Source organism: Falco punctatus (genome assembly GCF_963210335.1).
Source record: "Falco punctatus genome assembly, chromosome: 2".
NCBI lineage: Eukaryota > Metazoa > Chordata > Aves > Falconiformes > Falconidae > Falco > Falco punctatus.
The window spans coordinates 88,804,083-88,826,045 of NC_137581.1; the positions used below are offsets into that span (position 1 = coordinate 88,804,083).

Genomic DNA, 21,963 nt, shown 5'->3' on the forward strand with positions numbered 1-21,963 from the left:
CTGGAAGTGGGGAAATAGCAGAAGATAAATAAAGGAGAGATGCATTCACCTAAAGCTAACTGCCATTCACTGTCTGTAGTGAAAACCATGTTAAAAGAAAAATAAACCACCAAGGAATTTAAAAAAAAATAAACAGACAACTGAATAAAAAAGGATTTAGAAAATATTTCTTTAAATTAAATCTATGGAATGGGGCCCAGACTCTGCCCACACATAGGCATGGGCTAAATATTAAGTATATGAATAATTATTTCAGTCACCACCGCTGCTGATGTCAAGCCTCTGTCCTGATGCAAGTTAGTACAGAAATTGCTCCCCCGGCTAGCACCAAAACCAACGCAAGTGACGAAAGCCAGGGCTACTTCACAGACAGAAAAGCAGCAGCACTGCAAGCTGCTGTGTCCGAGCCAAACTGAACCTTGCCAGGCCAGCTAATGTGAGGTGAGAATGTGGCTACACACACTGCAGCTACCCTCCTGCCCACAGGTTAGCTCCTGCGATCTGCACTGAAACCTGGCAGCCCCCTCCCCACAGGGCTCCCCCCATTCACCCCTTAGGCAGATGCTGCAGCCTCACATCTGGGGGCACAGGCTGAAAAATGGTGGAAATGGTGATGGGAGTCCAAAAACAGCAATACTTGCAAAATGAGTTTTGCTCTTGGATGTGAATTCAAAGGTGCTTAAGCCCAACACTGCTCTGCAAAGTAATTTTGCTGCATTGCCCCAGTGATTGCTGCTGGGTATAGATTATTCAGTGTTTAAATTGACAATCTGCAATAAGGGGATAATATTTGTCCAACCTGATAGGTGAAGGTCCTTAAGCCATTGAACCCAGAGTGACCATGTTCAGGTGACCAGTGACGTGGGAGAGCCTGAGGGGACACACAGAGATGCTGGTTTTCCCCCAGCTGTAGGGATGTGCAGCTGTGCTGTGAGCCCTCATTACTGTCCGTTGGGTTTTAGTCTATTTATTTTAAGTGATTAACAAGACCCTTGTAAAAGGAGTGAGCAAGGTTGCTTCTATGGTAGTAGTGCTGGTTGGTGCAGTCCCCTGCCCATCTCCACAACTCAGGGCTGAACTGTGCAAAGTCAAAGCTGTGCCTGGAAGAGGTTTTGGAACAGCATTCTCCATAAAGGTGAAAAATCTATATTACAGATGAATTAACAATGCCATGAAGCCCGCGAGGGGAGTCATGCACCAGTTCATCACATCTAAACGGCACCAGACATTTTTCCACCACGAGGTACCAAGGGAGAACAGGCATCTTTGCCTTCCCTGTGCCCATCTCCAGTGCTTTTGTGCACAGGACCCTAAGCCTGAACACGGGGGGGCCGGATGGGGGCAGAAAGAAAATTGCCACTCAGTCGCATCTGTAGAAGGCCAATGGTCTGTGTTTCGCTCCCCTGTGCCGCCTCACCCCCTGCCGCTCTCCGCCGCTGACCCCTGGGCTGCCCACGGGGCTGCGGCTCCTTCGGCACAGAGCCGGGAGCCGGCTGCGGCCAGGGCGCAAGGCACGTCGAGGAAGGAAAGCACAGAGAAACGCAAGGGGAGATGTTGAGGAAACGCAGGGTTTCTGTACCTGCCTACAGCTCCTGCACAAGGCTTTCTTCTCCGCGCCCCCCCACCCCCCCCCAAAAAAAACCCAGAAAACAAATCAGAAAAATAAAATAGCGATAAACCAAGCACTGGAGGATTTTCTGTAGTTGTTACCGTTCCCTTCTCCGTTGCACTGGCAGTGACAAGCCCGCGGGCTGTGCCGGAGCCTGGCTATGGGCTGCGCCCGCCGCGGCAGCCCCACCCCTGCGCACGGCTCGCGGGGAGCGGGGCCGCGGGCGGGTCCCCAGCTTGAGCAGCCGCAGCGTGGGCTGCGGGACGCGCCGGCTGCGGGACGGGTGCGGGCCCTCACGGGCTGCGAGCTGCCGGTGGCGCAGCCGGTGGCAAACTTGCGCCCGTGGCTGCAGCCGCAGCGAGGGAAGCTCCGCTCCAGCCCAGGCAGCCGCGCTTCGCTGCCAGGGTAGAACCGTCTCGCACTGTGTCTTGAACCGATTCTGCACATTTCCCACTGCTACGGCCGACACCGGGCTTAGCCTCGGTCGCCACCCTAAGATCAAACACCTTTCCCCAAGCGTGACAGCGAACTGCCATTTTGCAGCCATGTCTCCCGGCAAGGACGGTTTCTGCGGGGGGGTAGGGGGAGCGGTTCGGACGGCGGGGCTCTGTGTAACGGGAAAGAAGATAAACCGGAGAAAACAATAAAAACTCTGACCCCGCTGGAAACAGGGAGGCGGGGCCGGGGAGCGTGGGCCAGGCGCGGAAGGAGGGCTGCGTCTGTGCGGGAGCCGCCGCCGGCAGCCGTCGGGTGGCGGCCCCGGGTCGCCCTGCCCCGCTGCGCGGCCCGGCGGAGCTGTGCGGAGAGCCGCGGGTCTGGCCCCGCTCTCCGCTGCGGAACGGAGCGGGCGGCGCCCCTGCCCCGGCTGCCCGCTCGGGGGAGGCGGCGAGGGCCGGGCCGGGCCGGGGGACGCGGGGCCGTGCGCGCCTGGGCCCCTCCGCGCCCGCTCCTGCGACGGAGAGCGGCCGTTTGCAGGGAGGGCAAGGTGGCCCGGGTGGCCGGTACCCGCCGGTACCCGGCAGGGACGGCAGCGCCGTTACCGGGCTGGCCGGGCTCTCCCGCCGTCCCGCTCCCCGGTGGGGCCGGAGCGGAGCTGGACGCGGGTGGGTGCGGAGGGCCGCGGAGGCCGGTCCCCGGGGCGAAACCCACGGCGGAGGCCCCGGCTGCGCGGAGCCGGAGCGGGTATTGTTACGGCAACGGCAGCCGGGGGTGTTAATCTAGGCTGGCTGGAGTGAAAAGAGGCAAATATTTCCGTTCGTGCCCTCCTGCCTTTCTCAGCACCGGCTGTCAGTCCTCGGGCTTGTTATCCGCACACGGCATCAGTTTGTTTGGCTGAGCTCAGCAAGGTTTTCTTCTTCGAGCAGAACTGTAATTGCTATAATTCTACTGTATCATTTGGATCATTGCAGTATTGTTGTTTTCTCTCTCTCGTTCTCTCCCCCTAACACTGCAATAACGCGCTCCAAGTGTTAAATTAGCAGGTTGCAGGGGGAAGAGGGGGGAGGGGGGGAAGGAGAGGGAGAGACCATAAATGAGTGAAAGTTTGTTTAAAAAAAATAAATAAAACAACAAAGTGACTTGGCAGAGGCGAGCTCGCGTCGCAAAGCATCCTCGCCTGGGAGCGGGACCGCCGCCGGGCCTGGGGCCTCCCTCCCCGCGCCCCGGGCCGGCCGGGACGCTCTCCCTCGAGCCGGGCCTGCCGGGGCGCGGGGCAGGCGGGGCCCCCGGCCCGGCCTGGGCACAGAGGGGCGAGGGAACGGGGCGGGCAGGGAGAGAAAAGGAGATGCAGAAGGCCGAAGGGCCGCGGCAGGGCTCCCTGCGCGCTGCCCGTCCCCGACAGCCCCCGGCGCCCGCCCGCCGCAGCTCCGACTCGCACCGCTGACAGCCCCCGGCAGGGCTCGGCGATGACGGAGTCCTCGCAGCTGCCGCGCCGAGGCCCCCCCCGTCCCCTCCGGCTACCGTCTGTGCCCCGGCGGGCTCGGGTCTCCCCTCCCGAGCCGGCGGTGCGACAGCCCTGCCCGTCCCCGCTCTCCCCCGCGCGGTGCCGCGGCTCGGCCGGCACCCGGCACGGCAAAGGGAAGGCGGGTGCGGGCCGGCCGCCCTCCGCTGCTGCCGGAGCGCCGCCCGGCCCGCCCGCGCCCGCGGCTCCGCGCCGCTTCTCCCGGGCAAGCCCCGGCGGGGGAGCCCCGGCGGAGCCGCCCGGCACGGCCGGGGCGAAAGTAAGAGGCGGCAGCTGCTCTGCGCGCCGAGCTTCCCCAAGGGCTTCCCTGGGTCTTCCTTGTCTTCCCGGGCTGGTTAGTTGTTTTTGGTCTGGGGGTGATTTTTTGTAGTTATTGAGTTAATAAATTAATTGCCGCTCGTGCCGGTCATGGTAAAATCTCCCGAGAGCTGAGCAGGAGACGTCAAACAGTCGCTTTGCATGCCCCACATAAGCGCGCCCTGCGAAGCCGGGCCGGGCTGTGGCCGCCCCGCCGGGAAGCGCAGGGCCCGCCGGCCGCGCACGTCGGGTCGCTCCCCGCCTCACCGCGGGCATCGCCCCGGGCCGCGGGGGCAGGGGCAACGAGGGGCGGGAGGGATGACGGGCAGGAGCCCTGCGGCGGCCCGTTTTCAGAGAGGGGGCGGCTCTGGGAGTAACGTTTGTCCCCCCCCGCGGCACGTACGGACAGACCCCTGCAGAGCCTGGGAGAGGGAGCGTGTGCGCGCACGGGCGGCGGCACAGCCAGGGCGCCCGGGCACACACGGGCACTTGCTTATCGCTCCTCTTAAATCCCGCTGGTTAAGTAAACAGGAGACGCGGGATCCGTACGGGAATTGCGGCACGAGCAGGGGAAACGGAGCTGTCTCCCCTCCGGGGCTCGGGGCCGGGAATCACCCGAACGAGCGGAGGCGTTACTGGGGGTGGCCGAGAGCGGCTCCTCCGACGTGTCTGTGCCCCTGTGCCCACAGGAGCCCGGGACCGGGAGCGCGCGGGCGGGCGGGGGCCGCGTGGGCAGCTGGAACGTGCCGATCAAAATCGAGCCCAAACTGCCCAAAGCGGGAGCCTGAACTTGCCCGGGACGCGGCCGCTGAACGGGGAAGGAGAAGGAGGGGGAATAAAAACCCCTCCGACGTCTTCCGGCCCCGAAGCGGCGTTGCAAGACCTGCGGCGGGGAGATGTGCATGCGGGGCAAGGCGGAGGCGGCTGGGGCGGGGAGGGGGATGCCGCCAGCACCGCGGCGGGCTGCGCCCCTGCTCTGCCCGGGGGAGGCTGCCCCGGCTTCCGCGGCGGCCGCACCCCGCCGCACCCTCGCACCTGAAGGCGGTGCCCAGGTGCCTGTTACGGTAAAACCCCGGTTGCGGACCCCGGCTGCAAGCGCGGAGAGTGCGCGCCCCTGCGCTGCGCGGTGCCGCGCCGGGCGGGTGGGGTGGCTGCCGGGGGGAAAACCCGGCGCGGACGTCAGGCCCACCCCGTCCCGCTGGGGCATCGCCCGGGGTTAGGGCCAGACCGGGCGGGAGCGGGGCCGCCGTCGGGGCGGACGGGGTGAGGCGTGCCGCGGAGGCTCCGCCACCGTCCAGCCCGGCCGCCCCCGACGGCTCCCCCGAGCGGCTCCCCGCCGCCTGCCGCCCCCACAAAGCGGGGCGCCCGCGGGGGCGGGGCGCGGCGGGAGGGGCGGGGCGGGGCGCGGCGGGGCGGGGCGGGAAGGGCAGCGCGGCGGCTCGGGGCGGGCGCCGATCCGGGGCAGTCCGAGCCGGGGTTTGCCGGGCGCCGTCTGTCGGCGGCCGCCCGGCCTCCGCCGAGAGCCAATCAGGGGGCGGCTGCCCGCACGTGGAGCCGAGGGGACTCAAGAGCGCCGCGGCCGCCGCTCACTCCCCCCGTGACGGGCGTCCCGGCGGCACAGGGCAGCGCCGCGGGGGCGTCCGCGCCGCCGCAGCCCGCCCCGGCCCCACGGCACGGCCCTGCCGCCGCCGCCATGAGCGGCCCCTACCCGGAGGAGAGCTGCGCCGAGCGCCCCGAGTGCAAAAGTAAATCGCCAACTTTGCTGTCCTCCTATTGCATCGACAGCATCCTGGGCCGCCGGAGCCCCTGCAAGGTGCGGCTGCTCGGCGCCGCGCCCAGCCTGCCCGCCATCGCCGCTCGCCCCGACACCGACAAGGCCGCGCAAGGTAAGCCCCGCGCCTCGCCGCCCCGTCCCGCTCGCCCCGCACCTTTTCCCCGGCGTCAGGCGGGGCCGGCGCACCCCCCCGCGCAGCCCGCGCGTTGGCCCCGGCCCCGCTCCCCGCCCGCCCGGCCGGGTGCCGCGACGGAGCCGCGGCCGCTGTTACCCCGTTACCCCGCTCGTCAGCGGCTGCCGCGCTGTCAGCGAGCGCGGCCAGAGCCCGGCCCGAAATTCCGCCAGGTCGGTTCCGCGCAGGTCGGGTACCGCCGCCGTAGGTTGCTCTTGCTTTCGATACATGTGTAATTTTTTAAGCTAAATAAAACGAATCGGCGCGAGCTGTAATACGTGCAGGGAACGGCTCGGCCGTTCGCGTTAAACCTGTAACGGATCCGGGGAAGCCAGCCGGCGGCCGCGCCTGGCAGCGGGCAGGGCGGTAATACCGGGGCGCCAGCAGCCGCCCCCCCCGCCCCGAAGTTGGAGCAGCCCCCCGGGGCCGCGGGAAGCCCGGCCGGGCAGCCCCCACGGGCGGCCGGCCTCCCGCCTTCGCCCGTTCCCCAGCGTGCGCAGCCGGGCCGGTCTCTCTCCTCCAAAACCAAAAGGAAACTCGGAGGGCGGGGGTAGACGGTAGGAGAGGGGGAGCAACAACAACGAAAAATTAATATAATAAAGGTGGAGGAACACGGGGCCGGCGGGTAGGGACAGCGGGACCGGCGCTGCCCCACCGTGCGGGACGGAGCCCGGCGGTGGCCGGGGCCGGGGCTGCCCGAGCAACCCCCCGCCCCACACACGCCCCGTGCCTGTCCCACCGCTGAGCGGGGCGCCGGGCCGGGCTTTGCGACCGGCAGGAATTTCTTACCAGGCCGGGAGCAGCGGCGCGGGCAGGGGTACGGGGCGGGGGGTTCTAATCTCGGTGCGGGGTGGAAAACGGGGCCCGAAGGGTGGCCGCGGGGCAGGGGTCTTGCCCTGGGCTCATCGCGCTGATCCCACTGACCGTGTCTCTCTTTGTCTCCCCCCCTTCCTTCTGTCTTCCCTCCACACCCTTCTCTCCCCACGCCTTCCCGGCCCCGTCCGACTGCTGCGGCCGCCACACCCCCCCTTCTCCCGGCGCAGGGTCCCCCAAGGGCAGCCCCCCATTCGAGCCGGCCGAGCTGCACCTTCCCCCCAAACTGCGCCGACTCTACGGGCCGGGCGGGGGCCGGCTGCTGCCGCCGCGGGCGGCGGGGCCGCGGGGGGACCGTCCGGAGGGGCGGCCGGAGGGGGGCGCCGGCCCCGTGCCCGCCGCTGCCCCGTGGGATACGCTGAAGATCAGCCAGGCGCCCCAGGTCAGCATCAGCCGCAGCAAGAGTTACCGCGAAAACGCGCCCTTCGTGGCACCGCCGCCCGCCCGAGACGAGCTGGGCAGCCCCGCCGCGCACGTCGAGGAGAGGCCGGGCCCCGCCGCTCCGGCCGCTGAGGAGGAGGACGACGACGACGACGAAGAGATGCTGGAGGAGGAGGACGACGAGGAGGAAGAAGAGCTGGAGGACGACGAGGAGGAGGAGCTGCTGGGCGAGGACGCCGGAGGGCTGCTGAAGGAGGCCCGCCGGGGCGCCACCGCGGCCCCCGGGGCGGAGGAAGGGGATCTGTCCCCCAAGGAGGAGCTGCTGCTGCACCCCGAGGACGGCGAGGGCAAGGACGGAGAGGAGAGCGTCTGCCTCTCGGCCGGCAGCGACTCCGAGGAAGGGCTGCTCAAGAGGAAGCAGCGCCGCTACCGCACCACCTTCACCAGCTACCAGCTGGAGGAGCTGGAGAGGGCCTTCCAGAAAACCCACTACCCCGACGTCTTCACCAGGTACCGGCGCCGGGACCCCGGCCGAGTGCGGAGCGGGAGAGCCCCGGGGGGGACGTAATGGGACGGGGTTGCGGTGTGTGCTGCGCCCCCCCCCCGCCGCCTCCAGACGGCCTCTCGGGGTGAATCCTGGCGCGGGCACACCCGGGCAGGGAGGGGACAGGGAGCTGGTCCGGGCGCCCGGGGGACCCACGGCCGGCAGCGCCCGGGCAGGCCTACTTGGAGGCTGCCACCGGCGACTATTTTTATCCGCTGACCTCCTCTCCCCTCGCCGCGGCCGCCGCCGGGTTCGGTTACACGCTCCCCGTGGGGCTGGATCCCGGCCCGGCGCGGGGAAGCCCCGGCAGGGGCAGAGATCAAAGCGCCGCTGCCTAAAAATACAGGCCCGGCACGTCGGGGCCCCTCGCTGTCCCCGAGGGGCCCGGCCCGGCTCAGCCCGGCTCAGCCCGCCCTTTCAGGGGCATTTTCTCGTTGAAAACGGGAGCCCCGCGGCAGCGGGTCTGGCCGGCGGCTCCTCGGCGGGAGGCACAGACAGGGAGAGGGGCCGAGCCGCCTGCCCACTCCCCGCGCTGCCCGAAGCTAACTCACCCCCGCACCCCCACCTTCAGCCCAGAGGAAGGGTGAACCCCCAAAAGCCGCACTTTTCGATCAAGGAGGCCCTGCCGTTTTCTTGTTTATTTTGCCGGGGGTGGGGGTGTATCTGCGGGGACATTTTGTTCCCCCGCCGTCGGTGCCGGGCATCGCCCGCGGGGCTCACCTTGGGGCGCCGCCTTGCCCCGGCCTGGGGAGCGCTGCCCGGGGCGCGTACGATCGTGCCGCGCTTTTTTGGTTGGTGTTTTCACGGCTTTGGCTTTTCCTCGGGGCTTCTCGTGGCCGGGCGGCGCGGGGTCGGCCCGGCGCGGGGTCCGGCTTGCGCCGGGTACGGAGCCGATGAGCGGTTTTCTAACGCCTGCATAGTTTGCGATTTGCCCTCATCGTGGCCACGCAAACCGCAGCGTGTGGCGGCCCGGCTGCCCAACCCCCACCCCCCCGCGCTGCGGCTGCGGCAGGGACCGACTGACTTTGGGGAGCGGCAGGGAACGGGGTGCCGAAGCTCGGGGCTCCCGACGGGCACCCAGCTCGGCTTCCCGGAGCCGGGCTGAGGACGGCGGCAGGCGGTGCCAGCCCGCGGCCCGGCCCTGCTCCCCCCGGCCACCGGGATTGCGGGCCCGCTAGGCGCGCAGAGCCGGGGGGCGAGGGGCGGCCGGGGCCACCCGGGCTGACGGCGGCGTGTGTGTCTCCCCCAGGGAGGAGCTGGCCATGAGGCTCGATCTGACCGAAGCCCGAGTGCAGGTGAGTGGCGGCGGCGGGACCGGGGTGTCCCTCGGCGGCGCCCGGGGGGGTGGCCCCGTCCCTCCCCGTCGGCGCCCCCGGCCCCGGCCGGGCCATCAGCTGGCGAAGCCCCGTGTGATTAAACCGCGGGGCCCCCGCGGGGCTTCGGTTGTTAGAGAGAAGCCGCTCGGCCGCAAGCCGGGTATTTGGCTGCCATCAAATCTCCAATCGGGCTTCATAAAAGCCCACTTAGTGCTAGAACAAACAGGGCCATTTGACGGCGAAATGTTGTTTGATTTCCTCTCTGCCTGCACAAGGAGCTGGCTAATGCTATTTGATTTCCCATTTTTGATAGCAATAAGCCTGCATTGATCTAATAGTGAGTGAGTGCAATGCTATTAAAGGTGTTTGCCGCCCCATACCAGAGTGCATTTCCCAACCCGGGTCTCATAACCAAAGAGACGATAAACATTGGGATGCCCTGATTGCCAACAGAAAACAGATGTCTTTGGGATGGAAGCTGAGCAAATCACTTTACAGTTAAAATCGGGCGCTGATAAAGCATAATAAATTCCATATGGCTCATTTAATACACAACAGCTTCTTGCATTAGAGGGGCTAATGATGAGATTTGTCCCCTCCTTTCTGTTGACACATTTCTCCATTGTCAAACAGAGATGTGACAGCAAATCAGTATTTTCAGCTCAGGGGAACAAGTCGTGGGAAAGTTAAATAACTTTTAAAAAAGAAAGACACCCCCTTTCTCTCCCCTCTATTCATGGGAGAAGATGTAATTAAGGGAATATGAATTATGAGAGTCCCTTCGTTTACCTTTGGGTGTACTCAGACTTATTAATTCAATAAAGGGGGATTGCAGCGAGGACAGCTCGTTAATTGAGTTTTAGCTGGGAGAGACGATCCCTCCGTGCCAGGCTGTTGGTTTCCCCACCAGCGCGATGCCTCGTCCCGCGTGGGTGCCTGGGTGGGCTGGCGCGGGGATCGGTTCTGCCCTGCAGCCGTATGGAGAGACCCCCAGCGCAGCTGTCCGGAGAGCCGGGGTCTCACGCTGAGCTTACAGAGCCGAGCCTAAAGGGAAAACTCAGCCCACAGCAGCCCAAAAAAATTGACAGATGTCTCTCGCAGTCTCTCTCCTTAGGTGCGTGTGGTGCCTCGCACTTGGTTATTAAGCGAATATTTTCTTTTCCTTTGAAATGCGGTATTTTTCCTCCCCGCTGCCTCCCTTCTGGTTTAAGCCCGTGTTAGCTGACTATTTTTGCTTTGTGGGAGGGGGAGAAGAGGCAAGGCGCGGCGGTGCTGCGGCATCCTAACTAACTTTCGTAAAACAGATGCTAAAAGGGCAGCCTGGACGCGTGCATTTGCTGGTTTAGTTGCCTCACAAATGATGTCTTCGTTCCAGACGATTTTTGCCCCCTCGCTTTAAATCTGAAGGGGGGAGAAAAAAACTCCCACCAAGAAAACAAACAAACAAACAAAAAAAAACCCAAACAAAAAAGTCCATGATCCCCAAACAATTTCATTTGTCAATATTCCCTTTAGCGGAAAAAGCTGCGCAGCTCGCGCTGTGGGTGTGCGTGAGGAATCAAAACCCGCACAGTCCCACCGGGAAATCGTTTTCCCACTGTTCCAGCGCGGCGAGAGCGCTACTGCTGCCGGGGGCGGGGGCCTGCGTTACACTGCTGCAGCCCCTGGGCAGTCCTGCCGGTAGCCGCGTGCGGGTCCTCGGGGTGGGTCAGCACCGCCCGGGGGGCTGCGTGCGGCGCTGGCACGCGTGGCCCTCGCGGGCCGGCCCCCGTCGGGGCGCCCCCAACCCCCCCCACCCCGCGCGAGGGCGGCGGAGGAGCGGGCGCCGTCGGGCCGGTGCGGGGCTCCTGCGGGGCTCGCTCCGCCGAGGCGCGGGCGGGCTTATTAAAACCGGTTTTTCTTTTGGCTTTCAGGTATGGTTCCAGAACCGTAGGGCTAAGTGGCGGAAGAGGGAAAAGGCTGGGGCTCAGACACACCCCCCAGGTTTGCCTTTCCCTGGTCCCCTGTCAGCAACTCACCCCCTCAGTCCATACCTTGATGCTAGTCCTTTCCCTCCTCATCACCCAGCTCTAGACTCCGCCTGGACCGCCGCCGCCGCCGCGGCCGCCGCCTTCCCCAGCCTGCCGCCGCCGCCCCCCGGCTCCGCGGCGCTGCCCCCCGGCGGGACCCCGCTCGGCCTCGGCACCTTCCTGGGCGCGGCCGTGTTCCGCCACCCCGCCTTCATCAGCCCCGCCTTCGGCAGGTACCGCCCGCCCACGCGCGACCCGGCACCTCGGGGGACCCATGGGGCGGGGGCGGGGGGCGGCAGCCGCCGGGGAAACGCCAACGCCGCTGCCGGGGCGGGCGCTCGCGGACCCCCGCGCGCCTGGGGCTGCCGGGCGCGCCCTGGCGGGGAGGGGGCGCGGCCCCACGCGGGACACGTCTCGCGCGGGCAGCCCCGGCGTTTGAACTTGGAGCGCTGGCGGCCGGCGCCGATTGGGCGCCGCGCGGGTCACGTGCTTCCGCCCCGGCCTCTCATTGGGCGAGGACGGCTCTCACGCCCCCCCCCCCTCCAGCCGCCCCCGCCCCCCAGCGTCGCGGGTCCGGCCGGTCCCCCGTGGGGACGGCCGCTCCTCGGGCACCGCGGCTGTGGGCGGCGGCGTTGGCGTTTGCGGGGAGCCCGGGCGTCCCCGCGGGGCTGCACAGCCCGCGCAGGGTGCGAGGACGGCCCGCGGGAATCGGTGCCCCCACCCAGCAGCTCGGCAGCCGTTGGCTGCCCCACGCGTGCGCGTGGCCTCCGCGCGGCCAGGGGCTGCCGCTGCCCAGCGGTTCGGGCCGAGCCGAAGCCGGGACGCCCCATCGGCCCCGCAGCGGCGGTTTTCGGCCGCGGGGCGTGGGCGGGTTCGCGCAGCTCCCCGAGGCCGGTGTCGGGGCGAGCTTCCGCGGGCGCCGCGCCCTGCCCTGGTGCTCGGCCACGCTGAGCGGCCGCGGCCGAAGCGGGGGAAGCCCCGGGCTCGGCCGGCCAGAGTCGCCCCCTCGGCCCCCGCCCGCGGAGCCGGAGCTGAGGCCGGGGCCGCCCCGTCGGGGCGCGGGGCCCGGCTGGCCGCGGAGGGGGAGGAGGCCCGGCCTGTGGACGGGGCGAGCGCGGCCCTCGTAGCACCGGGGCTTTCCCTTATTTGTTTAGCGCTAGCCGGGAGAAAGCCCCCCCGGAGCTTCTCCCTGCCGGCCGTGCCCCCGGCAACAGCCGCCCCGACGGTGGCAAGTCGGGGAGAACCAGCCTCGGCGATTTTTGTCCCCTTGCCGCCCCGCAACTCTTTTGCCCTGCAGCGTCGGGGCTGCCCAGCGAGCCTTTGTCCCCCCGCGTCCCCGCCTGGCGGGAGGGAGGCAAGCGGAGCCGGGCCCCGGCGCGGCGGTGACGGCCGTCTCTGCTTCCCTTGCAGGCTCTTTTCCACCATGGCCCCCCTGGGCAGCGCCTCCAGCGCCGCGGCCCTGCTGCGGCAGCCGGCGCCGGCGGCCGAGGGCGCGGTGGGCTCGGCGGGGCTGGGGGATCCGGCCAGCGCCGCCGCCGACCGGCGGGCCTCCAGCATCGCCGCCCTGCGGCTGAAGGCCAAGGAGCACGCCGCCCAGCTCACCCAGCTCAACATCCTCCCCGGGAACAGCACGGGGAAAGAGGTGTGCTAAGGCACGGCTGCCGTCCTCGGGGTTCGGGTTGGGTTTTTTTAGTGGGGAGAGGAAAAAGCGAGAGCGAGAAAAGAGGAGAGTAAACACACGAATAAATAAAGGTCACCTCAGGCAGCACGAATCAAGACCAAACGGGGGGGGGGGGGGGGGGAATAATAATTATTTTTTAAAAAAGAGGACCAGCAGCTGAAACTGTGGTTGGTTCTCGAGTTAGGAACTTGGAGACAGCGAGCACCTTTCGCATCAGCCCTCACGTGAGTGAACAGACACTTGCAAGCTCCTGAATAAGTAACTCCTTGGCTGGTACATTTCTTAAATGTACGATGTGTTCATTTCCTCTTTGAACATTAACGGGAAAAAAAAATGCGGAAAAAAACGGCAAAAAAAATAAGCCCTAATAAAAGTTACTCTATATTAGCGTTACATACACTAAATATTTTTCCTTCTGTTCATCTGAAAAAAAAAAAAGAAACAAATAGAATTGTAATTAATAAAGAAGAAGAAGAAAAGAAATAAAACAAAAGGGATGGGAGAAAGCTACCCACATCTTCTTCTTAAAATAACATCCTAGGATGTTAAGTTGGTCTGTTAGGAGCACTGGAGAACTATTTTACATGTTGATGCAGCGAGCTGCGTGCGCTAACCAAGGATGCTGCCAGTGCAGACTGAAAGTAAATTCGATGCTGTAAGATAACCAGTGCACTTAAGGGAAAGGGTATATCTTTTTCTTGTTATATTCTTTATCACTACACCAACCAAGGTTTTTATATCAAACCAAAGGGAAATACACTGCTAGAATATGGACTGTTTAAGTCACTAAACTGTGATTATTGATTCTGTACATACCATTGTTATAAAAAAGAACAGAGCTTTGTATATTTGAAATGTTATAAAACAATTGCACTCAGTGTAGTGTTGTAAAAGTTTGTCATTCTGTAGATTCTTACTGTGTTGTAGATATAATAGGGTTCCTAGACAAATATTTATGTACAAACCCTTTATTTAACTTATTAACTGTAGAGGTTTCTGAAACCCTCAAGAGGCGATGGTACAGTACTTTTCGTGTAATGTCGTTATTGTTAACACTCTTCCTTGCTATCCGGTGGAGAAGTGCCACGTTCAGAAAATAAACAAAAATATATGTTTAACAAAAAAAAAAAAAAAAAGGAAGAAAAGAAAAAGAAACGCCCGGTCCTTGCGGGACCGCCTGCGCCGCACTGCGGGCGCCCGGGGCCGGGGGCGCCCGGGGGGGGCTAAGCCACGCCGGGGCGGCCGGGGGCTGCGCATCGCCACCCCCTGCCGCTGGGGAACATCCACGGGGCCGGGGGGGCGCGGGGTGCTTGGCCGGCGGCGATTGCCAGAGCTTGGGGCGGCAGGAGGTGCCGGCGGCCCCGTTCGCAAGGGGATTTGCAGATCGCGGGGGCCGGGGGCACCCATGACCGTTCCTGCCCGTGCTGTGCCGTGGGCGCCGTGTCGTCGTCCCCGTCCCCGTCCCACCCCCGGGTGCTGCCGAGGAAGGTGCCGGGGTCGCCTCTCGGTGCCGGTGGCCCCGCGGCGCGGGAAGCCGCCCCACGCTCCCCGGCACCCCCGGGCGGGATGGGGCAGCCCCGCGTTCCGCCGCTGCTGCAAAGCCGGGGGGGGGGGAGAAAAACAAGAGCGTGGGGAAGGGCTTGGCGTGCCCCCCCCCGCACCCCCGCATCCCTCCCGGGAGTAGGAAAGTTTCTCCGCGCCTGTTCCTTGTCTTTGCCTGCCTCGATCTCACCGGGATGAACTTCCTTCCCCCCTTCCCTTTATTCCCCCCGGCTTCTTCTTTTCTTTTCTTATTTGCTTGGACGCAGCCCCCTTGTCTGCCGCCTCCACGGAGCCGGAGCAGGAGGGCGCGGAAGCCCCGGCAGGGACGGCAGGAGCCGCCGCCCCGGCCCCGCGGAGGCAGCGACGAACCCCGCGCCTCTTCCCCGGCCGCGCCGGTCCCGCTACCCGCCCCCAGCCCAGCCCAGCCCCCGGGGCAGCGGGCGCGGGGCCGCACCGGGCCGCCGGAGCGCAGGGCTGCCGGGGGATTGTCGAGGGTGAATTGGGCTGATCGCGGCATCGCTCCACAACGGCGGCCCGCGGGCCCGGTACCGGGGAAGAGCCCGGCCCCCCCGGCCAGCTGAGCGCACCGAGGGGGCCCGGCCCGGCGGGCAGCTCCGTGGGGCGGCCTCGGCTTCGGGAGCCGCCGGCCGGGAGGCGCCGCTGGAGCCCTCCGCGACCCTTCCCCGCAGCTCGGCCCTTCCACCCCTGGCGTTCCACATCCCGCCCCCCCGCTGCCCCCGGCCGTATTTTCGAGTTCCCAAACCCACCCTAGGCGCAAGAAAAATTTATGGGAAAAATAAGGCTTGCTCCCTGGACATCGTTAGCGGTGCAGCCTGAAATACACATTTTTGCCTTAAAGAAAAGGGAATCATTATCAAGCCATTACGCATTAAGAAATGTCATTCAGTCATTTTTATTCATTCCGCTGAAATCTTCGTAAAAGCCCGAATCATACTTCTGCAAGCAGCAATTTTGTTAATCCAGGGGGTTATTACTCTGGTCCCTTATTAGGATCTATACTGCTGCCAAGCAATCCTATAACCTTCTCAAAAGAAGTTTACCTCCGTGCTATAAAACCAGTAGTGGTATTTATACTGTGCAATAATTAGTGTATTACCTGAATCCACTAACAGGTTCATTTTATCTCCGCACAAAACCCCTAGTCTGCTTATAGAAAGCTTGTGCCTCCTTTGGTGCTGTTAAAGTGGTGAAAGAGTGAATGAAGGCTGGTAGCACTTTCTCCTTTCGCCGTGCCTTAATTCCCATCTCTTTTTGCTCTCATCCAATTAGTGCAGTGTATTAAGCGGTTTATCATCTCATAGTCAGCTATTGAGAGAAACAAGGCGAACACTTTGCAATAGAGCCTGCTCTCCTTTGACACCCTCAGGTACTTACATATTCCACTGTGCTATGAATAATAGAGGAAGAATAGAGCGCTAATTCCCTCATCAAAGAATGCCTTGTCTGCTGCTTTGCTCAACAACACCATTCTGATCAAAAGAAAAGCAATAAAGCTTAGCATAACAAAACGAAACCTACTTATTAGCTTAGTGGTTAAATTAATGCAGAGCCGCTGCTATTCAAAACCAAGGTTTGAAAACAGCCTCCAACAACCTGATAATGCTGCCTTCGGGATGAAGGAATTTTAATCTGAAATTTGAAGCTGGCACAGATGAGTTAATCTATTAAACTGCTATAAGGAGGGTGCGGGAGAACTATTCAATTAAGGCACATTTAAGGTGCTCTGCAGAAGACGGGGAAGGATGAGAGAGGGAAGATGCGCTCCGGCTCGGCACCGGGCAGCGCCTTTGTCGGGGAGGAGGGGGGGGACAGGGGGAGAGGGAGAGGGAGGACAGGGCAGAGGAGCGACCAGAGGAGAGGGAGAGGAAAGGGGAGAGGGGAGAGGAGAGGAGAGGAGAGGAGAGGAGAGGAGAGGAGAGGAGAGGAGAGGAGAGGAGAGGAGAGGAGAGGAGAGGAGAGGAGAGAGGAGAGGAGAGGAGCAGAGCAGGGGTTGGCATCGCAACAAGCGTGTTTGCGGATGGGAATTGTTTTTCATATCACACATGTCATCAGCGAAACCTGGCTACCGGCTCCATGTATCAACACTCCTCTTCCCCGACTGCAAATAAATACAAATAAACACAAACCTGAATTTTAACAGCGGAGTGGGGTGGGGTGGGGGGGTGATGAGGGTCAAGAGGAGGGAAAGCAATCCAGGCCAGATCAGCCTCAAAGCGCAAACCTCCAAACTTCAATCTTTCCCAAATTATTTACAGCGCTGCATTTACCAGCTCCATTTAATATTAAACGCTATAAAGATGATTTTGCGTTTCCCAGGCTCTCTCCGGGGCCAACATGAGGCACGGTGCCCAGAGCTTATTGAGGGGAGGGGGGGCAGAGAGGAATTCAGTTTACTCCTTGCCAAGCCTTCAGCTCTGATCTGACCAACTCTGCTGAGAAGACTCAAAACTTGCCTTAATTTGGGGTAAAAGCCCTCATTTCCGAACACCCCCCCGGATCGCGGCTGGCTGGGGTTGCGGGGGCTCCAAGCTTTTGCCCCTCCTGCTCCTCCACCGGCTGTGCAGGGCCACTATATGCTGCTGTGCCCTACACAATCATTCCACAACACTCTCATTTAATCTAAACATCCCTAAACTTGCAAATTAACAGGCTCTTCAGCTGTAATTATACAGATACATACAAGTGCCACAGGGTCAGGTTATGCCATATCTATCCATTTTATTTGTATACCTAATGTTTGGAGGAGAAGGTCACACTTTTCACTTTCCTAAGGCATTCTACCCAGTTAATATCAGTAATATCTTCATAATCCTAATTGGGTTGGCCATGAAAAATCTAAAAAAACCTGCGCAAAATTACAGGAAGCCAGGATCTTTCGAAGAGCTGCAACATCAACATGTCATCTAGGCAGCAACACCTTCTCTCCAAGACAAGCCTCCAAATAAACTCTCTTTTGCCATAACCCAACTAAACATGGGAAGGAACAATAGCCTGCCAGGGGTGGCAAACACCAACACAAAACCAGGGGTTGAGTAGGTTCAATTTCTCATGTACTGCAACTCAATGTAGAGTAAAAATGAAAGGAGTTAGCCCCCAAAGTTGCTCCAAAGACAACCATGAATTTTGGGATATTTGAAGAGACATTACCCGTGCTGACACACAGCACCTTCCGATGACACTTTAGAGACAAATCAATGTCATAAAATACTCCAAGACAGACAGAAACGTGTATCCCTTCGGTGCCCAACACATTTGTGCTGATGCTCTCACTTCTTCAAGTTTCCCTTGTTAATGTCTGGCCATCCTCAAAATGGACACACAAGCACTTCTGTAAATCCAGTAAAAGTTTGAAGCCATTGACCTAGCATGGAATATTTCCAACAGGCAGACAATTAAGTTTTTCTTTTATTTTTTTCTTCAAGTCTTAAGAAAACTTCACATTTTATACTTCTAAAGATTTAAAAGGAAATTTTTATAACCTTACATTAATATATCACATTGCAAACTTAATGGCAAACATAAGTACAATATTTTGTGTACAAAGGCACGCACCAAAATTTATGTTCTTTTCTTGTCATATTTATTTGTCATTTTATTAAAAGTACATGAAAAATACAATTTGTTTACAAAATCTTTAAGAACTCCAATACAGTAAGTTATTACAGAACAGCAACAAAATTCTCCCCTTTCCCTTCCCCTGTTATTGGTTACAATGTGATACCAAACACGTTTTTCCCTCTTGACTGCTTACTTTCAAAGACTTTGCATGGGAAGAATTGAAACACATTTATATCCAGTGTATGTACAAAATGGGTTTTGTACATGTGCATGTCTTTACATCCACACAGAAATGTCCAACATGGCAAAATACTATGTTTAAAGACACTCAGAAAGACTCTTACTAAAAAGATGGTCCCTATTTTTAGCACGTCCATGTTTCAGTCCTTCTTTACCTCTAATAAATTTGAAAGTAAAGTGTCCCTAACTCTGTTCAGAAGGTATTAGGGCATTTAAAGGCATTTAGATTTAGTATTGTTTTTAATTGGTATGTTTATGATCAGGAAGAAGATAAACTGTGAAAAGGCAAAACATTAGTGCTCCTACTGAGACCTCCACTAACCTCTCTTCCTGAGAGCACCTCTACTAAATACCCTGGAGCAAAGTCTAGGATCACTTACATTCCAGCAACTCTCACTGGGAATTATCCAATTAAAGCAGCAATTCCCCCACCCCCTTTTCCCTCATAGGTCTAAATACACAACAAAACATATTGCAAAAATTAACTATTCTGTATTTTAATAACCCTGGTTTCTCAACGAAGAAAAGAATGGAAGATAAAAACACCTCCAGTACTTCATGTCCACGTGCATCATACATCCTGTTTTCATCTTCTGTTTTCCCCCCTCCGAAGAGACAAGATTATTAAAATGTCACTGTGCACACTGAAACAGAGTACTGCGTAAGAGATCATTACTGCTAAACAAGGAACTAGCCTCTCTCCTCTCTCCATTTTGAATCAATCACTGTCTTTCATTACTGGACTCTCCCACAGATCTTCCTATACTGCTGCTGAAGAGTTTGCTGAGGTTCACTTCTGAGTAGCCACTCATGGACAGGCATTTGTCTACAGTGCTCTTCAGTCTTTTGTAGACCTCGCAGTCTTCCTTACTGAGTGGCTTCTTCCTCAAATACTCTAGAAGAACAAAGGGGGGGGGGGGGAAAAAACAACAGAGAAGGATTAAATGACCACAAAGAGACAGTACTTTTGCATTCACTACTACTGCAAATCATGGTATTTCAAAACGAGGTAAATTTTGTAGCTAGCAAAGATGATGTTTAGGGCAAACTCTCCCAACCCCCCTGCCACCTCCCCCCACCTCCCCACCTGCAGCACCCACCAGCCGGTTGGAGGCCATGCAGAACCTGCACACGGTGGTGAGGCTGAACCTCCCGCAGCCCCACCAGCACGGGTGCAGCGGCTCCTGCCAGGAGCTAGCCAGAAGCACTGCTTGCCCAGTCATGCCATCTAACTGAAGTGAAACAGGGGTTCACTAAGTCACAGCAGAGAAAATAAGCGATAGCAGGGCTGGCTCTGAAAGGATCTCATTTACAATGAGCAGTTGCGGCTTCAGAAGTGAACAAAACCATGCTTCACTTCGCTTGTCTCTGCTGCCGCTAATACTGGCACTGGCACAACCCGAGACAGACTTATCACTCATCTTGTGCATTCTTATATGCACCTTGTGTGCAGGTCAGGGATCATGATGCTCAGCACTACAGAGGTGTTGGAAGGAAAAGGACAGTAGCACAAACAGGGGAAATCCTATGCTATCCTACCCTAAAATGGAGAGAAGGTGCCCAGTATCTCAACCAGACGACATCAGGTTCACCTGACACATAAATGAAGAGAGCCACTCCCACATGCTTGATCAATAATACCTGTGAAGAAATGCCTGGAGTGTGAGACGTTTACTCAGTTGTATGTTTGCATGTGTGCAAACTCATGTGCATGAGCTTGTATGTATTTCAGAAACAAAGTCCAAACCATTCTATTTTAATTCTTTTGTTTGTTAAATTTTATGCCACCAAAAACCCAAATGATCCAGGGATTTTGTTTGGGTTGTTGTCCAGCTTTTCCTTTACAAAGGCCGTGAACAAAGACTAAAAGAGCAAAATATTCTACTGATATATATCAATGCCAACGTGATGCACCTCTGGTGCAGTTGTGCTCCTCCTTTCCAGCCAACTCCATGTTCTAGAACCACCAGCTCCTACCCAAAAGCCTGCGCCTGCAGTTACACCTTGGAACAGGCAGCACTGGACAGGCTGCAATACTGAGCACCTAAGAATGATACACTGCAAAAAGAGGTGTGCTCCCAGGCAGCTCCCCTCCATTAGGCTGGAGGGACTCGGGCCGAGCAGGACTACGAGAGCACAGCACAGGTACTTAAAGGTCGAGCTTTCAAGCCATTCAGCCACAGCGCTAGCACGTGTCCTGTGAGCAACCAACATGATCTTTCTGTTGCTCATTAGCTTTGCCTGAAAGCTGTTGTCTCGTTTCATCTGTCACCTTCACAACATTGGTACTGCCCTCTTCACGCTTGAACATGTAACAACGGAGCCTCCATCTGCTCTCAAACAGCTTTTACTATATGGCACAAGTTAAGACGAAAAACCAGTTGTCTCTAAAACAGCTGAGTTTATCTAAAAGATGGGTTTGGAGGAGAGGGACATGTTGGTTTTTTGAGTCCACCTGTGCAATGGAAGAAATGACTCACTTTTGTGATGACTCACTGCTGCGATATGACTGAGATGAAGACATCCCATCAGACACACCTTTGCCTCAGCAGCCAAGTCAAGGACTGCTACAGGAGGAGATGGCAGGGAAGAGAGGCACGGTAACAGAAATAGCTATTACAATTGTTGGGTTTGTGAATTCCTCCTCCCTGAGGATTTCCGAATGTTTTTGCAGAGCCTCAGATGTTTTAAGACGAACTCAGCAGATTATCTACTGCATACGATACAAACAGTGATTTTGTATCGTAAGCAATTGCCAGTTGCTTAGGTTTCCCATGTTATTTGCAAAGTTCTTCTGAACTCAACTGCTCTGCATGATGCTGTCTAATCTTTAAAAATTAAATGAAAATTTAAATTAATGGTGCCGTTTTGAGTAACTGAATACATTGATTAAAAGCACTCTGGTAAGCACCTTTCATGCATCCTTGTGAAGAAGCTGTGTATTGTGCTGTCATACTCAGTTTTGGGTATTTCTGTTGCCAACTTTGGGCAGTGAGCAGGCAGAGGAAGTTGCCTAGTTGACGATTCCACATTCTCACCATTACCCAGACAGTACTGACATTATGTCTATTAGCAGAATTAACATTTCCTTAAACTACACCACCAATACAATAAAAACATTGATTACAAGGATCTGCTCACTAACAGACCAAAGTCACTATGGCATAAATGCATTTAATGATCCTGGAATTATTTAAATGCAGGATTTAATTAAACAAACTTTGAAAACTGTAATAACCAGATGCATAAAAACACCAAATCCACTCTGCCACAAATTCAGCACTAAGTAGTTTACTCATTTTCAGAGATAAATGATTCAGGAACTGGGTCACTTGCCACTGCTCATGCATTAGCAAAACCATGCACGTTATACCAAGGAATTGTGGAAAACACCGTCCTCGTAACTCAAAACTAGGCTAAAATAGTTTAAAGCTTCCTGGAACTCAGGAGGGACCAAGGTGAAATGTATCAATGTGCAGAAACAGCTGGCACTTGAACAGAGCAGGAAGGCACATTCATCACGAGAACGACGAGGCAAACAATAAACCAGGGTGGAAAGTAGGGAACAAAAATACAGGCCCGCGTACCGCTCCAGTTCAGGCTCCAGCCGTCCCACTAACGGAGCACCGAGCTCCCACCCCCAACATTAAATCTAAACTTCAATTATATGCAATAACCTTTCTGACAGTGCGCTTCAAACATTTCTTAGATGCAATTACCCTTGTAGAAGCAAGCAGGAAAGGGTGGACTGAAAAAAATGGAGAAATATGAGGGGCCTCATTGAAGTAATGAGGCCAATTTTAAGTTTCAATTATAAGAGAATGGGAGCCGGGAGCTTTGGGAGGAGAGGCAGGCAGCGGCTGCGGCTGCAGCACAGCCACACCATGCATTTGAATGACACAAGTGCATCTGATGACTGGGGAGAAGAGATTTAAAGAACTGTAGTAATACAGAGCAGGGGAAGATGAGAGAGGACACAGCTCCTG

General features: G+C 58.5%; 2 protein-coding genes across 5 annotated transcripts in view; one reads left to right on the plus strand and one right to left on the minus strand.

The window, feature by feature from the left end:
- Positions 1-4,475: 4,475 nt before the first annotated feature.
- ARX (aristaless related homeobox) lies at positions 4,476-12,732 on the plus strand. Of its 3 annotated transcripts, none has more exons than XM_080377638.1 (5): positions 4,476-5,752; positions 6,856-7,576; positions 8,860-8,905; positions 10,840-11,168; positions 12,346-12,732. In XM_080377638.1, the coding sequence occupies exons 1-5, from the start codon at positions 5,560-5,562 to the stop codon at positions 12,584-12,586; spliced, it is 1,530 nt and encodes a 509-aa protein (XP_080233764.1). In that variant the 5' UTR covers positions 4,476-5,559; the 3' UTR covers positions 12,587-12,732. The 3 variants fall into 3 exon arrangements, with proteins under 3 accessions (XP_080233764.1, XP_080233763.1, XP_080233762.1); XM_080377637.1 differs by having other exon boundaries at positions 10,840-10,909; positions 10,994-12,486; XM_080377636.1 differs by having other exon boundaries at positions 10,840-12,486.
- Positions 12,733-17,566: 4,834 nt separating this feature from the next.
- The window catches only part of POLA1 (DNA polymerase alpha 1, catalytic subunit), a 215,053-nt gene continuing 210,656 nt past the window's right edge, over positions 17,567-21,963 (minus strand). For both annotated transcript variants that reach the window (XM_080377635.1, XM_080377634.1), the window contains exon 37: positions 17,567-18,872. In XM_080377635.1, the coding sequence (XP_080233761.1) occupies positions 18,700-18,872 (173 nt within the window). In that variant the 3' untranslated portion in view covers positions 17,567-18,699. The remainder of the gene's footprint in view (positions 18,873-21,963) is intronic.

Excerpts from the sequence above, each read along its gene's own strand:
- ARX (XM_080377636.1), top strand. The coding sequence starts at position 5,560 with ATGAGCGGCCCCTACCCGGAGGAGAGCTGCGCCGAGCGCCCCGAGTGC. Across the intron at positions 5,753-6,855 it reads CACCGACAAGGCCGCGCAAG|GGTCCCCCAAGGGCAGCCCC; the intron begins GTAAGCCCCGCG and ends CTCCCGGCGCAG. Across the intron at positions 8,906-10,839 it reads TGACCGAAGCCCGAGTGCAG|GTATGGTTCCAGAACCGTAG; the intron begins GTGAGTGGCGGC and ends TTTGGCTTTCAG.